Consider the following 19,461-nt stretch of genomic DNA (forward strand, 5'->3'; position numbering starts at 1 on the left):
TTTGTAATGCCGTTATGCCAAGTATATTCCATCGGCGTCAAAGTGGCCGAGCAACCTGGGGCTCTGTTTTGATTGAGGGGTTATTTATGGGACCCCTTGTCCAGGAGTCACTTATACTACAGTATATAGACTTGGTATTGGTAGGTAATTGGCGAGCAGTTATTTGTGACATTTGTTTGTAAGCGATCCGACTTGGCAACATGTGTTACCGCGCCTTGGCGCTTACTTCTACCATCGTCTTTGATCGTCGCCATTACAACCAACCATGCCAGTGTCACTTGTCAATGGGATGCGGTCCAGTAATGGATTTGTAATATTCGACAGCAATCATCAGGATCGGATGGCAAGTTGACTTTGGTCGAACCCCTCTTTCCGAGGAAAACCAAGAAAGCACATTATCTCACAGCCTGGTGGTATATGTAAAGCATACAGCAATAGCTTGAACAGGATTGGTATCTCTGTGGCATCCAAGAAATGCCGTCTATATAAAAAGAAATAACAACAGGACAACCGCGAGAAAAGGTATAAGAGGCAAATGGAATCCGAACCCCGCAAAAGTACATAAACAAACCATCAAGGTCGTTATGCTCGGCTAGGGCAAACCACCCAAAACAAAGCTTAACAAAGAGTAAGGAATAAGAAATAAGAAAACGTAGATCCGTGGAACCATCACAGGGGGGGTCTCAAGCCCTCGCCGAGTATTCGCACCCAGGAATGGCTGAGAGCTCCACAATGCTAAAACATCAAACATCGTTATCCAAACGTAAAGTGGCCATCCAGGTAGTAGTCATAAAATGGAACAATCCCGCCGTTCATCAAATGTCTGGGCAACTCAGGCATCTCGTATCAAATTGTCATCAAGACTAGCGACCACCGTAGTCACTTGCGTACCCCATTTCACCAAACCCTTCGTTCATGCCGCCCTGACCAAATCCGGTCCCGGGCCCAGACACATATCCGCCATCGTCGGCATCGTCGTAATCGCTGGCATCAAAGCTACTGCGGCCCGAAATATCATCCTCAATGCCTGATCCGCCATCGATGCCGCCGCCGGCCGTGCCCCAGTTCATCTGGGCAAGGGCAGGATACTGCGCCAAAATCGCGGCCGGTAATGAGTAGTTACCAGCAGCGTCCACGGGATATCCGGTGTTGGGGTCTATGCCTGGAGGCGGCATCATCATGTGCTGCTGGTGTTGCGCCGCCTGCATGCGCTGCTCCTGCCAGATTCTTTGCCGTTCCATGATCTCCTCATCTAGTAAAGGTTTGATGCAAATACGGCCTGCCTCAGACCTGAAATGTCTACCCAGCGCATCGGCACGGGCAAACCTCCTGCCACAACCCCATTGCCCGCCAGCTTTAAGGTCACCCTTGCAGACAAACTTCTTCTCTCCAGAATGCAGGCCTTCGTGCCTTTTCCGATCATGCTGCCGAGCAAACGCCTTGCCGCACACCGTACACACGAACGGCCTCTCATCAGTGTGGGTGCGCAGATGGCTCCTAAGATTGTAGGCTCTAGTGAACCGCTTCGGACATAATGAGCATTGAAATGTTGCGGGGTGTTTCTGGACCCGCTTCGGCCCGCCGCCTGCCGCAGTCCCGTCTCCACTGCCCTGAGCTGCGAATTCAGGGTCTGCAAGACGTAGGGCCATGACATTATTGGGCACCGCAGAGGTGGACTGACGCCTCTTATTTGGTGGTATCGAGCGATCCAATGGTGACAAGGAGCGCGATGAGTCTCTTGATGACAGCCCTGGGCTGGGAGACAAGCTGGCTGTACCAAGAGGTCGCGGAAGAGGCGCGGTACTTCCATTGGCATAAGGATCCGTGACAGCACGTGGGCGGTTTCTTACGCGTCCTAAAGTATAAACTTTTGTGTTAGCATTGATTCATTATCGTCGCGAAGTGGATGCTTGGCCGTTCCAACACAGCAAAACAAGCAAGGACGTCCACGAACCTCTATCCGGCGGGGTCAGCGCATCAGAGTCCATCATCGGTCTGCCCTCAAAGTTTCTCAGGTTCGTCGGCGCATAATCGATGTTGATTGTCGGCGCCGCCATCTGCGCCAAGCCATGCTGTGGCAGTTGAGGAAAGGCCTCGGAGGACTGCAGGGCAATCTGGGGGGTGCCAAAGCCATTCTGGCCTTGAAGCATGAAGCTACTGTTGGGTTGGTTCATGTCGGGCAGCTGCTGTGGCGGGATCCTCGGGGAGATTGCTGGGCTGTGCGACGGACTCCTGCCTCTTAGATCAGGGCTGTGAGCATGAGGAGGCGGGGGATCGGCGAGACTAAAGTTCCCCAGGCCGTGGAGCTCCTGGTATAGGCCGGCCGTATCGACGGGCCGTTGCATCGGGCTATGCTCGATATGATCAAAGCTATCATGGCTGACAAGGTTGGGCGATGGAGCAACGGATGACACATCCGAATACTCTGAAGGGGTGCGCCTGTGTCCCTGAAACTGTGTACCGCTCCAGTCGACCTGGCCTGGTAGCAGGGCCGCCTCAGGACCTAACGAGGCATGGCGCGAGTGACGGGCAGGCGGCGACGAGAACTGGTGCTGGTTGAATGACGGGGACTGGTGGGCGGAGCCGGGTTGATGCGGTTCCGGCTTCAGATGGTGGGGAGGTGTCGGGCTATGGTGGACTTGGGACGTGCTCATGTTCAGGTCTGGGGTGCTGAGTTGGGGCGGCTGCTGTTGATTGTCTCCCGTTACAAATAAGGGCGTGCTGAGCTGTTCTGTAGTTGCAGGAGGGAAAAGAGAAAAGTCAGAGCCGCCAAAGTTGTTGTTATTATTCAAGAACTCTTGTGAATATCCTGGCTGGGCCTGGTTGTTGCTGTCGAACGGCTGAGTCGCGTCGAAGGATGAGGGGTCTAGCTGGCCCTGGCTTGGGAACGTTTGAGACGGTTGGGGGTTGAGGAAGTCGCTAGGATTGGGGTTGAAGCCTGAGAAGGACTGCGAATGTTCGATACCAAGCCCGAGACCATTATGTTGGGGGCTCGAGAATGACTGAGGCGCAGGCGCCGGCGAGTGGCTTCTTATATGAGGCTGCGGGTGTTCCTGGTGTTGTTGCTGGAAGGCAGCGCCAGTACTGGCGGCTGATGGCGAACGAGCGCGCCCGGGACCCTGGTGGTGCTGCAACTGATCCATGGCGAAAGCTATGCGGTGGCAGCGGGTGGTGCGATTCGATTCGATTTGGTGCAGTGCCGTGCTGTGCTGCGCACCGTAGCTGTTGGAATGGTGGGCGTACTGTTAAGGTTGTTTCGGCGCGGTGCAGAGCGGTCTCACCAGAGAGGTGATGACGGAGAAGTCGCGCGCGCACACACCGTAGCAAAGAGCTTGTGCCTATTCTTGTGGGTTGGAACCTAACCTGCACCAGACGCAAAACGCGGGCAGATGAGAATGGACCAGGCAAGGCAAGACTCGAGCAAGACGAGGCAGAAAACGAGTCAGCCTTCGTGGTGTGGTGGCAGTGCCTAGCGGATGTGGGGGGCTGTGTATTTTGGCGAGCTGACAGCAGGGCAGAACCAATCAAGTCGGTCCCGGGATTGGCAGGGAAGTGCCCGCGACGAAGGGAATGGAGGAGCCGTGTTTGGGATAGAGATGCAAATCCCGTGGTCGACCTCGAGCAGGGATAGTGGGAAAACAAAGTATGATGATTGTTTGTCAACGCGATTTGAACTAGAACTAGAATTAGAACTAGATGGATGCCATGAGATACGCTGCGATACGATGTTATCTCGACAGGTCGTTGCGACAAGCGCCCGATTCGAGGGGTTGTGGTGGTGGATTAAGATCCGCGGGCAAAAATGGAGGAGGAACCTTAAAGTTGCTGAGTGGGTTGGGGCGACCTGCCCAAGCCGTTGGCCGGTGCAGGTATGTACTTGTAGGCAGTGGAGGCAGGTACCGACCACCGGCGCAGTATGCAGTACGGCACGATTGGTCGAAACACGGCCTGTGGGTGGGGATCTACGAAATTGGAAATTGAGGCAGCACGCCAGGTAACTTCCAATTGATGACGAGCAGCACAAAAGTGGACGCGTGCCTTTTCGGATCTACCAAATACAAACATAGACGTAAGAGTGTCCGACGACTTGGATGACGGACTTTTAAAACAGTTGCCAGTGATTTGCTTGGATACTTAGGTAGGTAGACCGGTAGGTAATTCACAACGGCGGCGGCGGTCAGGCTAATGTTGGTCGAGGCTACACGATCGAACTAGGCAGGAGCAGTTATTTTTGGTAATGCAACTAGCAAACTTGTGTGTCCTGCGTTGAATGTGTGAGATTGGCCTACACCGTATGGCCTCTAAGGTAGGTATGTGTACACCGTCATTTCTTTTGTTCCATCTCGCCGAAGTGTATGTATAACCAATCTCATTCCTTGGCTGTTGCTTGTTTGCCTTGACCCGAAACGTGACAACAGCAGTGTCAGTAAATTTCTATTTTATAAAAGCCGGTTTCAGGAAATTGTGTTTTTGCTGGGTCAGGTCCTTGAATAACTAGCTCCTGGGTACCTAAGGTAGGTAGATATTTTGATCCCTCTCAACTGGCACAAACATCCTGGCGTCATGAAATTACGGTTACCATATTCTCGTGCCTGATTCCAACTCGTGAGCCATGTAGTTCTCGCTACTACACAGCTTGTCAAACATATACGTCGAAACCAGACCAAGTCAGGGACCAGACGACGGCTCGTGTCGTGATAACACCTAGGATGACATGGAGGCAGTGCTGGCGATGATGGTTCGCTGTCAGGAACAAGAGGGGTGCGGACGATTGCATGAATAAATCAATCATTGATTTCGCGGTTGAACCGAGACGTCTCGAAAAATTCCATGGTAATAATCTGCGTGGTAGTTATGAATTTCTCCTTGTTTTAGTCAACGTATCGTACGGTACCACGTACAAGATCTAATTTCTGACGATGTCCAAGCCCACAACATTCGATGAACACTTATACTGTACAGTACATATGAGTATGCACTACCGAAGGTAGATTGTTGGCCGATACGTGCCAGGGTAACATTGGATATCACATGAAATTGATACGGAGAACCTACTCAGTCCTTACAATAAAGGCAGCAAGAATGGGTAAAATCATCCGACCTCGCTGAATTTTACTTGAACCGATGACACTTGGACTGGATTAACTTGTTTGTCTACTCTTTTTGCTGCGCTTGGCCATCTTTGAAACTACCTTACCTACTGGTACATGAACAGAGTGGTGGATGATTGCAGAACAGTTTGCGCCAAATGCGACAAGGGGTTTATGCACTGTGTATCCCTCGCGTCGAATAGCTCATTTGCGCTCAAAGTTTGGCAGTTACCGAGGTGGGTACCTACCCTCCGCAAGCAAGGTCCCTCCACGCTGGTTGCTTGGGAACCCCACCAAGTCCATCAGACGATACGAAATTCCGTACCAAAGGTGCCTTGGATTCAACGCGCCGGATCTTTTTACTGGACCAGACAAGGTTTTCCTTTTCTTACTATTACAAAAGCCATCACCGATCACACGGTAGAGTTTAACAAACCGGCGAGGAGCTCCAGGCAGAAGCAAGCGATCCGATATTTTGCACAAACTTTTGATTTGCTCCTTTCGGTTCGTTCAACAGCCGTCGCCCTTGCACAGCATTAACCCCTCATCGATCCATATCTCACCCATCGTCTCACATCATCCATGGTTTTGACGGATTTCATCCAATCAAACCCGGGATTATGTGACGGAAATAGATTAACAAGCTTGGCTCCAGTTAAAACTATTGATCGACCGAGCCCTTCTTTTGTAGCAACGGTCCCGAAAACTCGCCAATGAAGCCAGGTACACACCGTTTTGTACGTGGTACAAACTATCTACGGCACCGGCTGCTACCGGTAAACACAAGAGGCTTGCTGAAGGTTTTCGTCCAATTGAAAAGTAATTGCACGCTACAGACAGGCTAGGTTGGATCGAACGGGAGGCGTTGCTTCGAGGCTGTGCTACTCGCGGGCCGTGCTCTAATGCCGCCGCCGACCCGGATCGCAAGCTGACGGGGTGCGAAGACATCCATGCACTGTAGCCCGACGACCGAGCACCTGCAGATTGGTAGAGGTCGGCAGTCATAGGGCTGCCGTGAACCTTAATGTTCCTAGGACCTTATTCCTCGTTTGCCTGGATTGGTTTACTTTGCATTCCTTCCAACCCAACTCACACCCACCCCTTTAGTGCGAAGTTGAACCCCGGTTGAAGGGGCCGGTTGAGGGGGAGTGCGGCAAGCTCATTCCAACACACAATGTACCTAGTTAGCCGAACGGTTGCGTTCCGAGCAAACATGCTCGGGGTTGTTCCCCATGTGGCTTTGCTTTCCTCATGACTATTACAGCTCATGTGATATGCCATTGCCTGACAAAAGCTAACATCAGCGAGTCTTCCGTGCAAAGAGGCAAGCAAACAAAAGGTCTATGTTACAAAACGTGGGAGAGCTAGACTCGGGTATACAACTAAACGCAGGCAGACAGATAACTTTTGGATGTCATCTGTTGTGCCAAAACAACAAAATGTTTCTTTCTTCTCTCTTCTCTTTGTGTCAGTCTTGCGTAGTGGCAGATTCCTCAAACTGAAACCTGCTTTCCAAGAACCTCCTTTCCTATAACATCCTTTTCGATAACCTCCTTGCCAATAACCTCCTTGCCAATAACCTCCTCCCGCTCAAAACCTTCTGGTCGTGACGCTGCAACAGGCCGCGGCTTGTCACCTTTGTAGTCGCTGACGAACGGATTAGGGTCCTCAACTTGGTTCAGGTTGCCGAGGGTGTGATGGACACCACGATGGTTCGCCTAGGAGAATCGATCTAGTCAGCATGCTGATTTATACTTGGTGGATACTTTTGGAGCTCAAAAAACAGCCGGGAAAAACTCACCTCGTCGGCTCGGATATACAACAACAGGTCTCGCATCGTCCTGTGGCCCTCTGGCATGCCCCAGTATGATACGGCAATTTCTGGCACCTGGAACTTCGGATCGGACCACTTGGGCAGGTCTCCTCTCTCCAGCTCTTCTATGCTCCTGGTGTACGTGTGCACGGCTTCCTCCTCAAGGTACCCGACGAAGCGGTGGCAAATCTTGGGGCTGATGAGGTATGCGACAAACATGGCGTTGAAGTAGACGCCCTGCGCGCCGATGATGAGTATCTTCATGAGCCAGCCCGGCTCGCACATCTTGAGGAAGGTCAGGAGGTGCATGCGCTCGTTGTACGCCTCCTCGAGCAGCGTCTCGATCCAGCCGTTGTCGCGCTTCAGACGCCGGAGCGAGTGGAGGTGTCTCAGCATGCCGGCCACCATGCCAGGCACGGCCGCGATGGACTCGAGGAAGATGAAACGGCTGAGCCATTGTGCTTCGGTCAAGGGCTTGGCGGCCACGATTGACGTTGTCGGACTGCCCTTGTTGATTTGCTGCTGCTCCGACGAGAGGCCTGAGACTTTGTCCATGCCCCAGCTATGCAGAAGAGACCGACTATCAGTTTTTCTGTTTTCTGGCGTTGCCATTAAATCATATAAGAAACTATAAATCTAGCTCTTACCGAGAAATCCGGACCAGACTCCAGGCAAACTTATCGCCCAGAGTCCTAGGCTTTCGGTGGCCGGGGACGACATCCACCATCTCCTTCTCCGTCAGGCCGTGGTGCGGCCATGTTGGCGGCGTCTGGCGAATATGTTCTGTCTCTTTGACTGGGAAGAAGTCTCGGAGCTGCGCGGAGCTCGTGGTGGAGAAGAGGCGAGGTGAAGCGGCTAGGCGAGGGAGGTTTGCCGAGTACACAGAAGAAGCCTGGTAGGACAGGGCAGGTGTCACCACTTTGGCAAGGTGTGTGAACTGCTTTGCTGAGCAAAGCTTCGTGTTGACCTGATGAACAAGCATCAAGACGGTACGTTCAGTGTTCGTTTGATAAACGAAGTAGTAGGGTGAGATTGAAAGGTGAGTATGCGGGTAGTATGTAAGTGGGTGAGCTTGATATATAGGGCATGTGCCTCAGGATAAGCAAAGCAGTCATCCGTCAGCTACGGGTCTTCGTTGCATTTATATCAATTGGTCGATTCCATATTGGGGGTGTAAGCACCATGCAGTGGGATGCGTCGTGGAACGAAGACGTCAAACAATCATGCCCAGCGCTTCCTTACGAATTGATACCGGGTCCTAGTTACGAGGTCGGCCATTGCAAAACGAAAATTCAACGGAGGCACCAATCCTAAGTATACATGCTAGCAATACCGGGGAGACAAGAGACAAAACTTTAGGCGCAAAGCCCGAAAGCCCAGGCTACACGGAGTGCTGAGTCCTGATCCTAGGCTTGCAGGAGTATTAAGGCAAGGTCAGCTGAGTATAATCAATGGGGGTTGTAGGAAGCTAGGCGATGGACGGTGATTGGGCTCGGGATTTGTCGGGTCAGATTATAAGGTGGCACAGCAGTCATTTGCAGGCCCATCGCAACAACGTCGCCTACCGGTAGATGGTCAAATTTTGGTCTGAGCAGAGCCGCTCTGCCCGTCCCGCATGATTTTCGTCCACCCTGTTGGTGAATGGATGGGCTACTCCGTATTTCCCACTTGTAGGGCTGAATTCGCCGAAGTGAATATTAGCGCATGCCGCAATGAGTGACTCAGTTTGCTGAAGTAAATACAGAACAAACCCCGAATCGCGCCGCAGGCAATAATCAAGGATTTAAAAATTTGAAAGTTGCCCGACATTTTGGTTGCGAAGATGACATCCAAGTAAACCAACATAGGTTATGTAGTGAGGAAGGAAGCTTGGCTGATGCTGCTCGTATCCACAACATGGCCATGCTGGATTGCTTTGCCGACGCCTTGTGTCAATCACAGGCAACCTCGCAGAAACTTCTACAATGAGAAAAAAAAAATCTCTGCCTGGTTATACCCAGACTTTCTCAGCGGATATACATAGGTACCTTCAGTCCTGACACGATCAAGTGGGCCTGTTCAACCTCCAGTCACCTCTTTTGGCTTTATCTCGGGGTATGAGAGACAAATAACAAAAACCGACGACTTCTTCGTGGTTTGAACCGCTTAGATGGCCCGGATATCTACTTTGCTTGTTTGTAATTCGGAAATTTCCGTGTTCAATCCGGTTTGAGGTCAAAGACGGTTATAGTCGTTAGCGCTTCCGTAACCGTAGGTCTGGGGCCGGTATGCACAAGCAGCTTAGTTCACACAAATGCCTGCATACCTACCTAGGTGTGTGGTTGACGTATCCAAGTAGGTATGCAGGTCGAAATAAATTTACATTGTTAGTACTATATTGATTGGACCGGTTGATTTGCAATAGAATCGACCTTCTCTGGGTTGGCTTCAAAGCAAATTCTCAACTTTGGAAGATGATACTTGGTTCTTGTCAAGGCGCTCGTAGAAAACGTGTCCCTAAAATTGCAACTTTTGCGAGTATGCACATTGCAATATTTGAAGCGACAGCCCGGCCGTCTTCTTGCTCATTTAAGGCTTGGCTCTGCAAAGTACTGTAACGACGTTGATCATGCACGCAGCAAGCTGACATTGGGCAAACCAAGGAAATTAAGAGGTGCAGAGGGTTTAAGATGGCAGAGAGCGCCGAAAGGATCGGTGGAATATCTGAAAACGGAAAGACTATCATGATTGGTTGGCGAGGTGTTTTATGGTCATTTGAGTGACATTCTACATTGACAAAGAAAGTCAGGAATCCACCACTTGCAGCAGCGGAATAGACCGGAGGCTCGCTTCAGTGCAAGTCAACGGTACTATGACGCATATTTGGGCATCGATGGAGCATTGGCATGTGGCCCGCCCAGGTTGTGGGATCACCCCCTGCAATTTCTATTTTGGCGTGTGATTTGCCCATGGAGGGGTAAATTTTGCTGACGACGAGAGAAGAAACGGGTAGAATAATAATAGTAAAAAAAAAAAAAAGTGTCGCGCTGCCGGAACGGATTTGAAAGTGCTGGGGCCAGGGCAGTTGACGCACAAAAGACTTGACTTAGGTTTGTGGACAGCCTTTGGGCCTGCATTCGTGTCCTGATTTATGTTTGCTGTTTACGCGCTATTTTTCAACCCCAAATCACATTTCCTTTCACACCATCTCTTCAAGCCCCTCTTGCCTTTACAACCTCGTTTCGCTTTTATTTTATTGCGGCGCAACAGCCCGTCAAGATCCGATCTCGATCAGTTATCAGCCTCGAAACATATTTCACAAATCAACATCATCAAAATGCCAACAAAGAAGTGGGGTAAGTCCATCGTCACTAGGTAGTTGACTGTCTCATGCCAGCAACACCACACGCGCAATGCGCACAACCCCTCATGGCGCCTCTGTTTCATTTTGCGCATCTTGTACGCTGCTAACGAGTGTTCATCCGCCGCATCAGAAGATGAGGAGTCCTCCTCCGGCAGCTCCGACGAGTCCTCCCCCGCGGTTGCCGTCTCAGTCCCCCGCCGCAAGTTCGATGACGAGGAGGCCAACGACAGCGATGTATGTGACGTCGCCGCCATGTTGCTCTGCATCTGATTCGCCAAGCTCGGAAATCCCCCAATACTAACCCCCCACACCCTCTCCAGGTCCTCGACTCGTGGGATGCCGCCGAAGACTCGGAGGTAGAGCGCGAAAAGGCAAAGAAGGCCGCAGAGGCCAAGGCCAAGGCCGAAGCCGAAGCCAAGGCCAACAAGAAGACCAAGGCCGCCCGTATCAACGAGCACAAGCAGCGTCGCAAGGAGGCCGAGGAGTCGGACGAGAGTGACGACGAGACCGAGTCGCAGCGCCGCGAGCGCCTCCGTCGCACCGAGAAGGAGGCCGATCTCGCCCACGCCGAGGACCTGTTTGGTGACATTGGTGTGCCCGCGGGCCGCAAGGTCAAGGCCGCCAGCACCAGCGTCAGCATCGACCCGTCGGACCCTTCCAAGACGGTTGAGCTGTCCGACATGCCCATCTTCAACCCCAAGACCAAGACGCAGTTTGAGGACATGCGCCAGGCCCTGATCCCGCTCATCACGGCCAGCTCTGGCAGGAAGCCGCACTACAACAACTTTATGGAGGAGTTTGTCAGGCAGCTGTGCGCCGACATGCCCTCGGAGAACATCAAGAAGATCTCGAGCAAGCTCACGGCCCTCAGCAACGAAAAGATGAAGCAGGAGAAGGCCGCCGCCGGAACCAAGAAGACCAAGGCCGCCAAGACAAAGACCTCGCTGGTCGCTAACAGGGCTGGCGTGACTGACACCAACTCGTATGAGGATACTTTCGGAGAGTAAGTTGCACTTTCTTTTAACTTTGGGACTAGACGGAACAGAGATCCAAGAAGAAGATGCTAACTTTGTTTTGTAGCGACGACTTTATGTGAAAGGCGCCTCACAGCCTTTCAATATCAAATATTCCCCCTCTCGCTTCGTTGCTGCCAATAAACCCCTGCGAAAAGAAAGACTGCGTCTTGGGGAATCCAACCATAGATCGGCGCTGGAGCCGGCCTGCAAACACCCAAAACAGACTTATCATCAGTCGCGGGATGTGTCCTACCCACGCGCCACTGGCGCGGGGTCAAGACTCCAGAGGGCAACTGTAGGGGGAGGAAAACCAGTCCTCGCTTGGGGGGACTATCTTGTTCTTGCCATCAGCGCTGTGATGCAAGATGGCGACGACTCGACTCGTTTCCGGGGAAGGGAAAGGGAGAGTCTTTGTTAATGTGCATATGAGGTTGGATGGGATAATCGGAAAGGGATTGTCTTCAAGGGCGAAATGGTGTTTTGTGCCAAAAGAGACTATAAGCCTCGATGAAATGCGGAAAGAGGTTAACCATGGTTGCGAGTGCGCCAAGGGAGAAGAGAAATACGAGGACGGCTTCCGCATGCGTAGAAGCCGTCGTCGTCGTGTTTTTTTGTGTCTAGATCAGCCAGGGGTACAAGATTGCAATTTTTCGTTTCTGATTTTTATTTGTCAGGCATTTAGCGGGACATTGGGCGAGTTGTCGCCCGTTATCAAGATTAATAGAAATGAACTGGTCAAGCTACATCAAGTCATGCGGAACAGGCTGGATTCGTGATTCGTGAATATCTGTGTGCTTCCATGGCCAATAACTCGAAGGGTAGGTCACATTCAGTAAACATTTAAGAATTTTCTTTGTACACCAGACCAAAAGCCGCAACTATAATAAAAAACAATTCTACACGCGCTGACCATGCCCTTTGTTACCCAGCCTACCTAAATATGTGACAATCCAGAGATATATGTGTTATTATACATGAAAAAAAGTCCCCAAAAGGAAGACGAAAGTCACTGAGAAGGGGGTTGTGTTGGTTCTGTTTTACCCCCACACAGCGCGGAACCCGGTCCTGGCCTGTTCGTTCCCTTTTTCTTTTTATATTAAATCGCCCGCGACGCCAGCGAGGAGCGCATGGACAACCATACTCAGCGTCCAGAAGCCGACCTTTTTCAGTCTCCTGACCCTCGAGTGCTGGTCCTCAACGTTACGAGCAAACGCGTCGTACACCTCGGCACTCATGTCATCCATCAAACCGCTGTCGTAGAGGGTCCAGGATCCATTGAAGTCTGAGGTGCGCTTGACTATGCGGCACGTGACAGGAATGTAGGTGCGCTTGGCGTTGATGTAGGCCACGATGGGCCGCACCAGGGGCTGCGAGATGTATGATATGTCGTGAGTGAAGAGCGGAACGGCTGCGCGAACATCGTTCAGGTGGATGCGAAGATCCATCACCAGGTAGCGCGGCGGCTCCTCCTCATCGACAGCTTCAGGCGTTCGAGGTTCTTCGGTTCGTGATGAGGGCGATGAGGGGCCAAAGTCGGCATCGGCCGTGGTGTAATCGGAGACATGGCCCTTGGATTCATCGAGCACCACCATAGGTACTGTAGCAGGCCTTGAAAATCTTTCGCTTAATCGTTCGCCAAGCTCTCCCCTGTGGTTCTTGTCCAGTATCCGAAGATACCTGTTCTTTGTGACTGCATCCTCCATTTTGTCGTAAAAGTCCGACATGACCTTGCCCAGGGAGTCATCTTCGTCTGCTGGAAACATGAGATCCGCCACCATATCCACGTTGCCCTCGTATATCCACCCAAAGGGACCCTCGACGCCCCTGTTGAGATGATCAATCTTCAATCCATCTATACGTATTCTGCTGAACTTCTTCCAAGCACCAGCCTCGCCAAGATGATCTGCAGATGCGCCTACCTCGCCAGCGGGCACTCCATGTATTTGGCGAGGATGAATTGTGAATAGCGACCCATCAAAGGAACCTGAGCAATGGTTCGCGTTGAGAAAGTCGTAATACAACCACTGTTTCCTGAGCTGAGGCAGCTCGCAGGAATATATGCTGACTGGGAAAGGGCGGAACCCGCCAGGCTGGTGCACGGTGAGTAGCAAATCTTCAAGCTTGAAGTGCTCGATCTCAAAGTCGCCAGGTTGGTGAACGTGCCGATATGAAAAGGGATCATGCGGCCCGTCTGACCAGCGGACCGATGTCCGATCCAATACCCCTCTGACTCCTTTGACCTCTACGTCCTTCAGAAGTCCTGTGCCGTTCCACCACTTATAAAACGATAGGGTGACGTTTACTGTGTTGATAGTAACGTCGAACTGCGTGTAATTACCGTCATCCTCTTCTGACGGCTGAGTTTGCCTAGCTGCAGCTACAGCAGCAGCACTTGTCGATGAGCCTTTCTTGACAGAAGACTTGCTCTGTCCCGGTCTGCGTGAAATGAAGACATTTCGGAAAGTGATCACACCATCCTTCCATTTGGGCACGATGGCGGACTCGAATACCACTGTCACACCAGCGGATTGGGTCAGGTAGTCACCAATCCATTTTGCAAGAGTTTCTAGAAGAGTTGGTGTCAGCTTCAGGTTTGACTTGGACAGCCTCGGCAGAATACAGTAATCCCACATAGTAAGCCACAGTCAGTAACGTACCTTGTGCAAAGACCGTGTTCACAAACAGGATGATCAGCGAGAAAAATGTGGTTGTTCCAACTAGAATCCAAACCAGGTGACCCAGCATGAACCAAGATACGAACGCCCCCCACTCGTCGGCGTTGTACGGTCGCATACTCCTAATGGATAGCCATTTGAAGCGAACCTTGAGACGCTGGAAGAAACCGTTGGCCGCGGCTAGTAGCTCTTCCTTGGTTGGTCTGTGAGGCATCTTGGGCATATGCAAATACTTTGACATGGATTCAGTCAGAGTCTCCTCATGTGGCGCTGGATTTGCTTCTGATTTGAGATCAGGCCTAGCATTCGCCTGATCCGAGGACTTGACAGAGCTGGGGCCGTCTCTTGAACCTGTTGCAGAAACGCCATCCTTTCCGGTTGATGACTTGACATCGTCGTTGCTAGTCTTTGGCTGGTCATTACGGGGGGTTTGCTGACCTCCCCGGCCTGTATGTACGTTACGGCGCCATGCTTGGCGTGCCAGTGCACTTATGCTAGGCTTGGAGCTGCCGCCAGAGGCCAGCAGCACAGAGTCGGCAGCTGCCCCAGCGCATGTCGTGACGGTCGTCTGCGTCGAAGGGCTTGTTGGGGTTTCTAGGCCCAGGAGCAGCAAGCTTCCCGAGGTGCAGTTACGTTTAATGTGTGCTGGCGAATGCTTCGTGTAGATCGTAGATGTCGTCCGTTGCCGTGATGTATTTGAAGTGTGAAACGATCGTTTGGCGGAGGAGAATGGCGATTGTTGTAGCGACCTCAGCGCTTCTTCTGGTCGATGGTGGAAGCGAGATCTCGCAGCCTGTGTCCTGACTGGAAACCGAATCCAAACTGAGGAAATGTCGATGGAATCCCGGATGGCCGCCCAGAGCTGGCGGCCAAGCTGGGGGTTGGATGTACTAGGCATGGTCGTCGCGGATCGTCATGTTGAATGAAGCTTTGACGTTGGGGGGATTTTTCCGGCTCGTTCTGGACTTCGACTGGGGCACAACCTTTCTTCTGGAAAAGAACCTATATAGGCGGTGAAATAGTTCAAATCCCTGTGAACACCATCAAATCAGGCTCGAAATTTCAGCGGTAAGCTTTTTGAGTCATCCGAAAGGCCCTTGTTTGTTTGTTATGTTAACTTGAGCAAATATGGGTTGGCAAAAAATCGCAAAGAACCGTTCCACAGCGCATGAAGAGCTCGTCTAACTTGCAAAGTTATGACGCGCTGAAGTGTCTGGGGGCACCCTGCTTGGCTTATTTCCCGGTGGACCCGGATTCGCGACAAGGGTCTGTGAAAAGTGCGGCTTATCGATAAATGATTTTCGGGATTGGTGGGGGGAAAAGTTTGGGCGAGAAAACACAAAATTCTGGAGAGGGGCGCAAACAGTCGCGCGCTGGGCCATGAGCAATTAGTTTGGCTGCATACCTACATTTGGCAAATACGGGAGAAACAAATCTTGAATTCTGATTTGGACACTGCAACCACCAGCGATAGCTGCTTCGCCTTTCGCAACACATTCGAAGCTACATACAATCGGAGTTCACCGCACACGATGCCCGCCCCGACAGCGGTCAAGCCCACAGCGGCTATCGAAGATGGCGCAGCCGTCGCCCCCGTCGCTGACAACGGCAGTATGGCAGTCGAGGCCGACCAGGCCGAGGAATTCATGCTGGACACTACGGACCAGACGCTGCCGGCTGCCAGCGACATCGCCGCCCCCACTGAGGAGAACACAGAGATGGCGGTCGACGAGGAGTCGAGGCCAAAGTTTTCCGCGGCAAAGGACGAGGGACCGTCGGTCATGAAGGAGACGAGGAAGGTGCCTATCCCGCCACACAGGATGACGCCGCTCAAGAAGGACTGGACGCAAATATATGAGGCGCTGGTTGAGCACTTGAAACTGCAGGTGTAAGTCAACTAATGCCAGGGGGTTTTCTCGTTCGCTGCGAGGGCCCGAAGTTGCTTTGAAACTGCAAGTGCTGATTTGGGAACGTTTTTGCGACTCTTAGGCGCGTAAACACGAGGACAAAGGCTGTCGAGCTGAGGACGTCAGAGCACACAACCGAGGCTGGATCTCTACAGAAGGGTGGTATGTATACTCAAGTTTATGCCTTTGCGAATGCGCACACAGTATGGGTCTAACATGCTGCCGACAGAGGACTTTGTCAAGGCATACACTCTGGGTTTCGAAGTCCAGGATGCTATTGCCCTGATCAGGGTACCAGAGTTGTACATTCAAACCTTTGAAAGTAAGTTGTGGCTCCTTTGCTGTAAATTCCATTACCGGTTGCTAACCAAACTCCCAACAAACCAGTCAAGGATGTCAAGTCCCTGACCGGCGATCATCTTGCTCGTGGTGTTGGTCGCATTGCTGGTAAGGACGGAAAGACAAAGTTTGCTATTGAGAATGCGTCTCGCACGCGTATCGTGCTGGCAGACAGCAAGGTACGTTTGTATTGTTTATGAAGTCCCGAATCGCTTGAACACTTGATCTTACAAGGCCTAACTCGACGACAACGTTAGATCCATATTCTCGGTAGCTTCAGGAACGTCAGGATGGCTCAGGAGAGCATTGTGGACCTGATTCTTGGCAAGCCCCCTAGCAAAGTTTACGGCAACCTCAGGACCATCAGCGCCAGGCAAAAGGAGAGGTTCTGAGCTTTTTGAAAGCATGTCTGATATGCATGGAATGACGGAGTACATGGCGTTTCGGTTTCGGTAATGATGTTGTTTTTTGCGGGTTTGGGCGTAATCTATTTATCCACGGAAAATTGACGCATCAAAATATTCGAATTCATATTTCAGTCATGACTTGCGATCAAAAGTGCATAGGCGCAGGTATTTTGTGATTATCATATTTGGGTATCATTTCGTAAAATAACATTTTCTGGGCGCTAAACATGATAGAAATGGCTAGTCACGCCGCCAGATGCATCATGTGTTTTGTCATTTGATGAGCACATCAACAACGTCCTTGTCTTCAATCCCTGCATCCCCAACCGTGTCGGTCTCGGCCAGCTTGTCACCGTCAAACATGATGACGACCTGCTTGTCTGCCGGAATCTTACGTACATTGCGAAAGGCGGCGACGAGCTCACTAATCTCCGTATCAGCCTTCGCTGACGCCTTCACCTGATCCAAGTTTTTGGCTTTCAGGAAGATGCGTATCTTTTCAGAACTCTTGCCATCTTGGCCTTGAGCCTCGTCCTGTCCATCGGCGGCCGGTTTTTGGCCGGTTTCGCCCTCATCATCTGATATCGTTTGGTACAGGTCTTTCTGACGCTGCTTTTCCAGCTGTTGCATCCACTCGGCGTATATTTCCTCGGTGAACAACTCAAAGTGGAGCTGGCCGTCGACCGTCACGCCGTCGTTTGCATTTCCTGAACCCGTTTTTGAAAAGCCGCCGTGTGCATCCGGCACGACGCCGAGCGACATGAGCGTGGAGGAGCTGTACAGCCGACTGTCTTTCCACACCAGGAACGCTCCCTTTTGCTCTTCCTCGGTCAATGGCCGGCCCCTGGAGGCCGAGAACGCCACGACCGTGTCCCGCAGTACTTTGATAGGCTTACGCATCACCGTATTGAGGACGACCGGTTTCATCTTGGGCGGGGGAAGCCTCGAAGTCACAAAGACCTGGATAATCCGTTCATCGACTGGCTTTGTGCCCCTGACAGATTCGGCCGCGGCGCGGACGGCTTTTTGGTTTTCCCGACGTTCCCGCGCGGCGACAACAAAGTGCGCAAACTCATTGTCTTCGTCATCCAGGCTTTCGGTAGCTGGCGCAACCTCCTCAAGGTCATCGTCTATTTCTATCGGTTTGGCATTGTTCGCCTGTTGCTTCGTGGGAGTCGGCGACCCTATGGGCTCTTTGGTCTCGACTGGCGACCTCCTGCTGGCCGTAGGCCTGGGAACATACTCGTCCTCCGAGTCGAATATAACGATGGAGCTACTTGGGGCTGGTCTCGCGGCCGCACGCCTCGATGGTGTTGCGCTGGCGGGGGAGGCGTTGACTTTGCCCTTGCCCACGCCGCGCTGGCCGGATCGTCGCCCAGAAGAGTTCAACAATGACTTGTCTTTTGTCGGTGGTGGGGTGAGTGGTCTCTCATCTCGCCTGCTCAGTGGTATGTTGGTCAACCCAGCTCCAATGTAATATTCTATTATGCGTGACAGGTCCTGAGAGGTTCAACTATATCCTCACCTTATGCGAATGCGTTCTTTCTCATCCTCGGATACATCATACAGATCCGACTTTGGGGATGCACGATCTGCCGAAGGCGAGACTTTCCGACGCTTCCGATCACTCGATTCTTCTGATTTTCGTGTTTCTGCTGCCAGTTCCTCCTCTCGGTCTTTGACGAACACGGGAAAAAAGTCCTTGGAGCGCTTGAAGAGGTTCAAGCCGTCGTCCTCCTCCTCGTCCAGATTGACATTGGTCGAGATCCCAACCCCCTGCTCCCCTGAGGCTGTGGTATCAGGTGCGTTTGAGGCAGACTTTACCTTGCGCTTTTTGAATAGAGGTCTCTTGGGCTTCGTTGCCGTCGACGCCACGGGGGCATCGTGGTCGTCCATCTAATGCTCAGGAGGCCAAATGTATCAGCCGGCGGATTGGAGAATTTTACAACTCTTTTCGCCTGTCTGGACCAAACAGCTAAGGTAGTCAGTGACGGTAGGGGGGAGGCTGATCCCAAGCAATTAGTCACACGTCACGACGGTCTTTGTTGCGTGGCGCTGGTCAAAGTCGTAAAGCGCGATGATTGATTCGGACTATTTGACAGCTGTTACAAGCAAAATGATATCCTCCCGCGACCCTACAATGGCTGTGCTGCTGTTGGAAATGCGACCGTTGAGAGCAAGAGACGAAAATTATACGCCTTGACAAACGGCAATGGCGGCAGGTGGACCAAACGCGACTTTGTTGGTGATGCACGCGACAAACAAACTAAATTGATTCAGTGGTTGTTAAGGTGGCCCCACCCAGGCTGCTAGGATGTTAGTACCAGTAGCCAATTTGGAGTACCGTACCACAAGAGGGGAACCTACTATTAGTTCTAGACCTAACAGTTTTGGCCTTTAGTGGTGGCCTTGTTCGCCAGGCAGCCAGACATTGAAAGAATCCCCAGTTGCATGGTTCAACGCCATTGCATCTGACCCCACATATGCCGAGGTACCACACCCGTTTTAGACAGCAATTCGCTTGAACTTCTCGGGCCATCCGCTTTGTTAACCGGGCGCTCTTGTCGTTGTGACTTTGAATTTATGGATGACATGGGTGTGCTCGGATTCTCATTCGCCTGTCTTGTTCAAAACAGAGAACGGGAGAAAGTAAGCTGATCAAAAGCTAGCTCTTGAGATATGATATTATGAATGCCATTTTAAATTAGCTGCCATCTGCTAGTTTTTCCTTTCCCTTCATCAAATAATCCCGTTTCCCCTATATCCTGTGGTTGTTCCATCTCTTCAGTGTTCGCTGTCGACTCAGTCTGAACTCAATCAGGACGTCACCAATCCGACATACAACACTCAGATCGAGTTGACAATTTGAGC

At 51.7% G+C, this 19,461-nt stretch overlaps 6 protein-coding genes across 6 annotated transcripts; 2 read left to right on the forward strand and 4 right to left on the reverse strand.

The window, feature by feature from the left end:
• Positions 1-427: 427 nt before the first annotated feature.
• On the reverse strand, positions 428-3,846 carry MGG_05133 (uncharacterized protein). Its single transcript, XM_003712614.1, has 2 exons — positions 1,955-3,846; positions 428-1,855 (listed from the first exon to the last, which is right to left on the reverse strand). The coding sequence occupies exons 1-2, from the start codon at positions 3,141-3,143 to the stop codon at positions 864-866; spliced, it is 2,181 nt and encodes a 726-aa protein (XP_003712662.1). The 5' UTR covers positions 3,144-3,846; the 3' UTR covers positions 428-863.
• A 2,737-nt stretch (positions 3,847-6,583) lies between these two features.
• On the reverse strand, positions 6,584-7,885 carry MGG_12936 (alternative oxidase; the record flags this gene model as incomplete). The annotated part of the gene is made up of 3 exons (XM_003712615.1): positions 6,584-6,808; positions 6,892-7,465; positions 7,551-7,885. The coding sequence occupies 3 exons, from the start codon at positions 7,883-7,885 to the stop codon at positions 6,584-6,586; spliced, it is 1,134 nt and encodes a 377-aa protein (XP_003712663.1).
• Positions 7,886-9,911: 2,026 nt separating this feature from the next.
• MGG_05134 (uncharacterized protein) lies at positions 9,912-12,023 on the forward strand. Its single transcript, XM_003712616.1, has 4 exons — positions 9,912-10,238; positions 10,377-10,480; positions 10,567-11,249; positions 11,327-12,023. Exons 1-4 carry the CDS (start codon positions 10,034-10,036, stop codon positions 11,340-11,342), a joined length of 1,008 nt encoding a protein of 335 aa, XP_003712664.1. The 5' UTR covers positions 9,912-10,033; the 3' UTR covers positions 11,343-12,023.
• Positions 11,999-15,117, reverse strand: MGG_05135 (mitochondrial distribution and morphology protein 31). Its single transcript, XM_003712617.1, has 2 exons — positions 13,920-15,117; positions 11,999-13,828 (listed from the first exon to the last, which is right to left on the reverse strand). The coding sequence occupies exons 1-2, from the start codon at positions 14,833-14,835 to the stop codon at positions 12,354-12,356; spliced, it is 2,391 nt and encodes a 796-aa protein (XP_003712665.1). The 5' UTR covers positions 14,836-15,117; the 3' UTR covers positions 11,999-12,353.
• A 183-nt stretch (positions 15,118-15,300) lies between these two features.
• Positions 15,301-16,811, forward strand: MGG_05136 (pre-rRNA-processing protein PNO1). Its single transcript, XM_003712618.1, has 5 exons — positions 15,301-15,825; positions 15,927-16,006; positions 16,074-16,166; positions 16,232-16,362; positions 16,441-16,811. The coding sequence occupies exons 1-5, from the start codon at positions 15,470-15,472 to the stop codon at positions 16,573-16,575; spliced, it is 795 nt and encodes a 264-aa protein (XP_003712666.1). The 5' UTR covers positions 15,301-15,469; the 3' UTR covers positions 16,576-16,811.
• MGG_05137 (uncharacterized protein) lies at positions 16,737-18,847 on the reverse strand. Its single transcript, XM_003712619.1, has 2 exons — positions 18,116-18,847; positions 16,737-18,028 (listed from the first exon to the last, which is right to left on the reverse strand). Exons 1-2 carry the CDS (start codon positions 18,484-18,486, stop codon positions 16,864-16,866), a joined length of 1,536 nt encoding a protein of 511 aa, XP_003712667.1. The 5' UTR covers positions 18,487-18,847; the 3' UTR covers positions 16,737-16,863.
• Between the last annotated feature and the right edge of the window lie 614 nt (positions 18,848-19,461).

Source organism: Pyricularia oryzae, chromosome 3 (assembly GCF_000002495.2).
Source record: "Pyricularia oryzae 70-15 chromosome 3, whole genome shotgun sequence".
NCBI classification, from domain to species: domain Eukaryota; kingdom Fungi; phylum Ascomycota; class Sordariomycetes; order Magnaporthales; family Pyriculariaceae; genus Pyricularia; species Pyricularia oryzae.

What these genes read in the sequence shown, in the direction of transcription:
- MGG_05133 (XM_003712614.1), bottom strand. Translation starts at nt 3,143, where the DNA reads ATGGATCAGTTGCAGCACCACCAGGGTCCCGGGCGCGCTCGTTCGCCA. An exon ending in GCTGACCCCGCCGGATAGAG is followed by an intron (nt 1,856 to 1,954) that starts GTTCGTGGACGT and finishes TTTATACTTTAG; the next exon opens with GACGCGTAAGAAACCGCCCA.
- MGG_05134 (XM_003712616.1), top strand. Translation starts at nt 10,034, where the DNA reads ATGTTTGCTGTTTACGCGCTATTTTTCAACCCCAAATCACATTTCCTT. An exon ending in AATGCCAACAAAGAAGTGGG is followed by an intron (nt 10,239 to 10,376) that starts GTAAGTCCATCG and finishes CCGCCGCATCAG; the next exon opens with AAGATGAGGAGTCCTCCTCC. An exon ending in AGGAGGCCAACGACAGCGAT is followed by an intron (nt 10,481 to 10,566) that starts GTATGTGACGTC and finishes CACCCTCTCCAG; the next exon opens with GTCCTCGACTCGTGGGATGC.
- MGG_05136 (XM_003712618.1), top strand. Translation starts at nt 15,470, where the DNA reads ATGCCCGCCCCGACAGCGGTCAAGCCCACAGCGGCTATCGAAGATGGC. An exon ending in TGGATCTCTACAGAAGGGTG is followed by an intron (nt 16,007 to 16,073) that starts GTATGTATACTC and finishes TGCTGCCGACAG; the next exon opens with AGGACTTTGTCAAGGCATAC. An exon ending in GTACATTCAAACCTTTGAAA is followed by an intron (nt 16,167 to 16,231) that starts GTAAGTTGTGGC and finishes CCAACAAACCAG; the next exon opens with TCAAGGATGTCAAGTCCCTG.
- MGG_05137 (XM_003712619.1), bottom strand. Translation starts at nt 18,486, where the DNA reads ATGGACGACCACGATGCCCCCGTGGCGTCGACGGCAACGAAGCCCAAG. An exon ending in AAAGAACGCATTCGCATAAG is followed by an intron (nt 18,029 to 18,115) that starts GTGAGGATATAG and finishes ACCACTGAGCAG; the next exon opens with GCGAGATGAGAGACCACTCA.
- MGG_05135 (XM_003712617.1), bottom strand. Translation starts at nt 14,835, where the DNA reads ATGCCTAGTACATCCAACCCCCAGCTTGGCCGCCAGCTCTGGGCGGCC. An exon ending in GAACACGGTCTTTGCACAAG is followed by an intron (nt 13,829 to 13,919) that starts GTACGTTACTGA and finishes CAACTCTTCTAG; the next exon opens with AAACTCTTGCAAAATGGATT.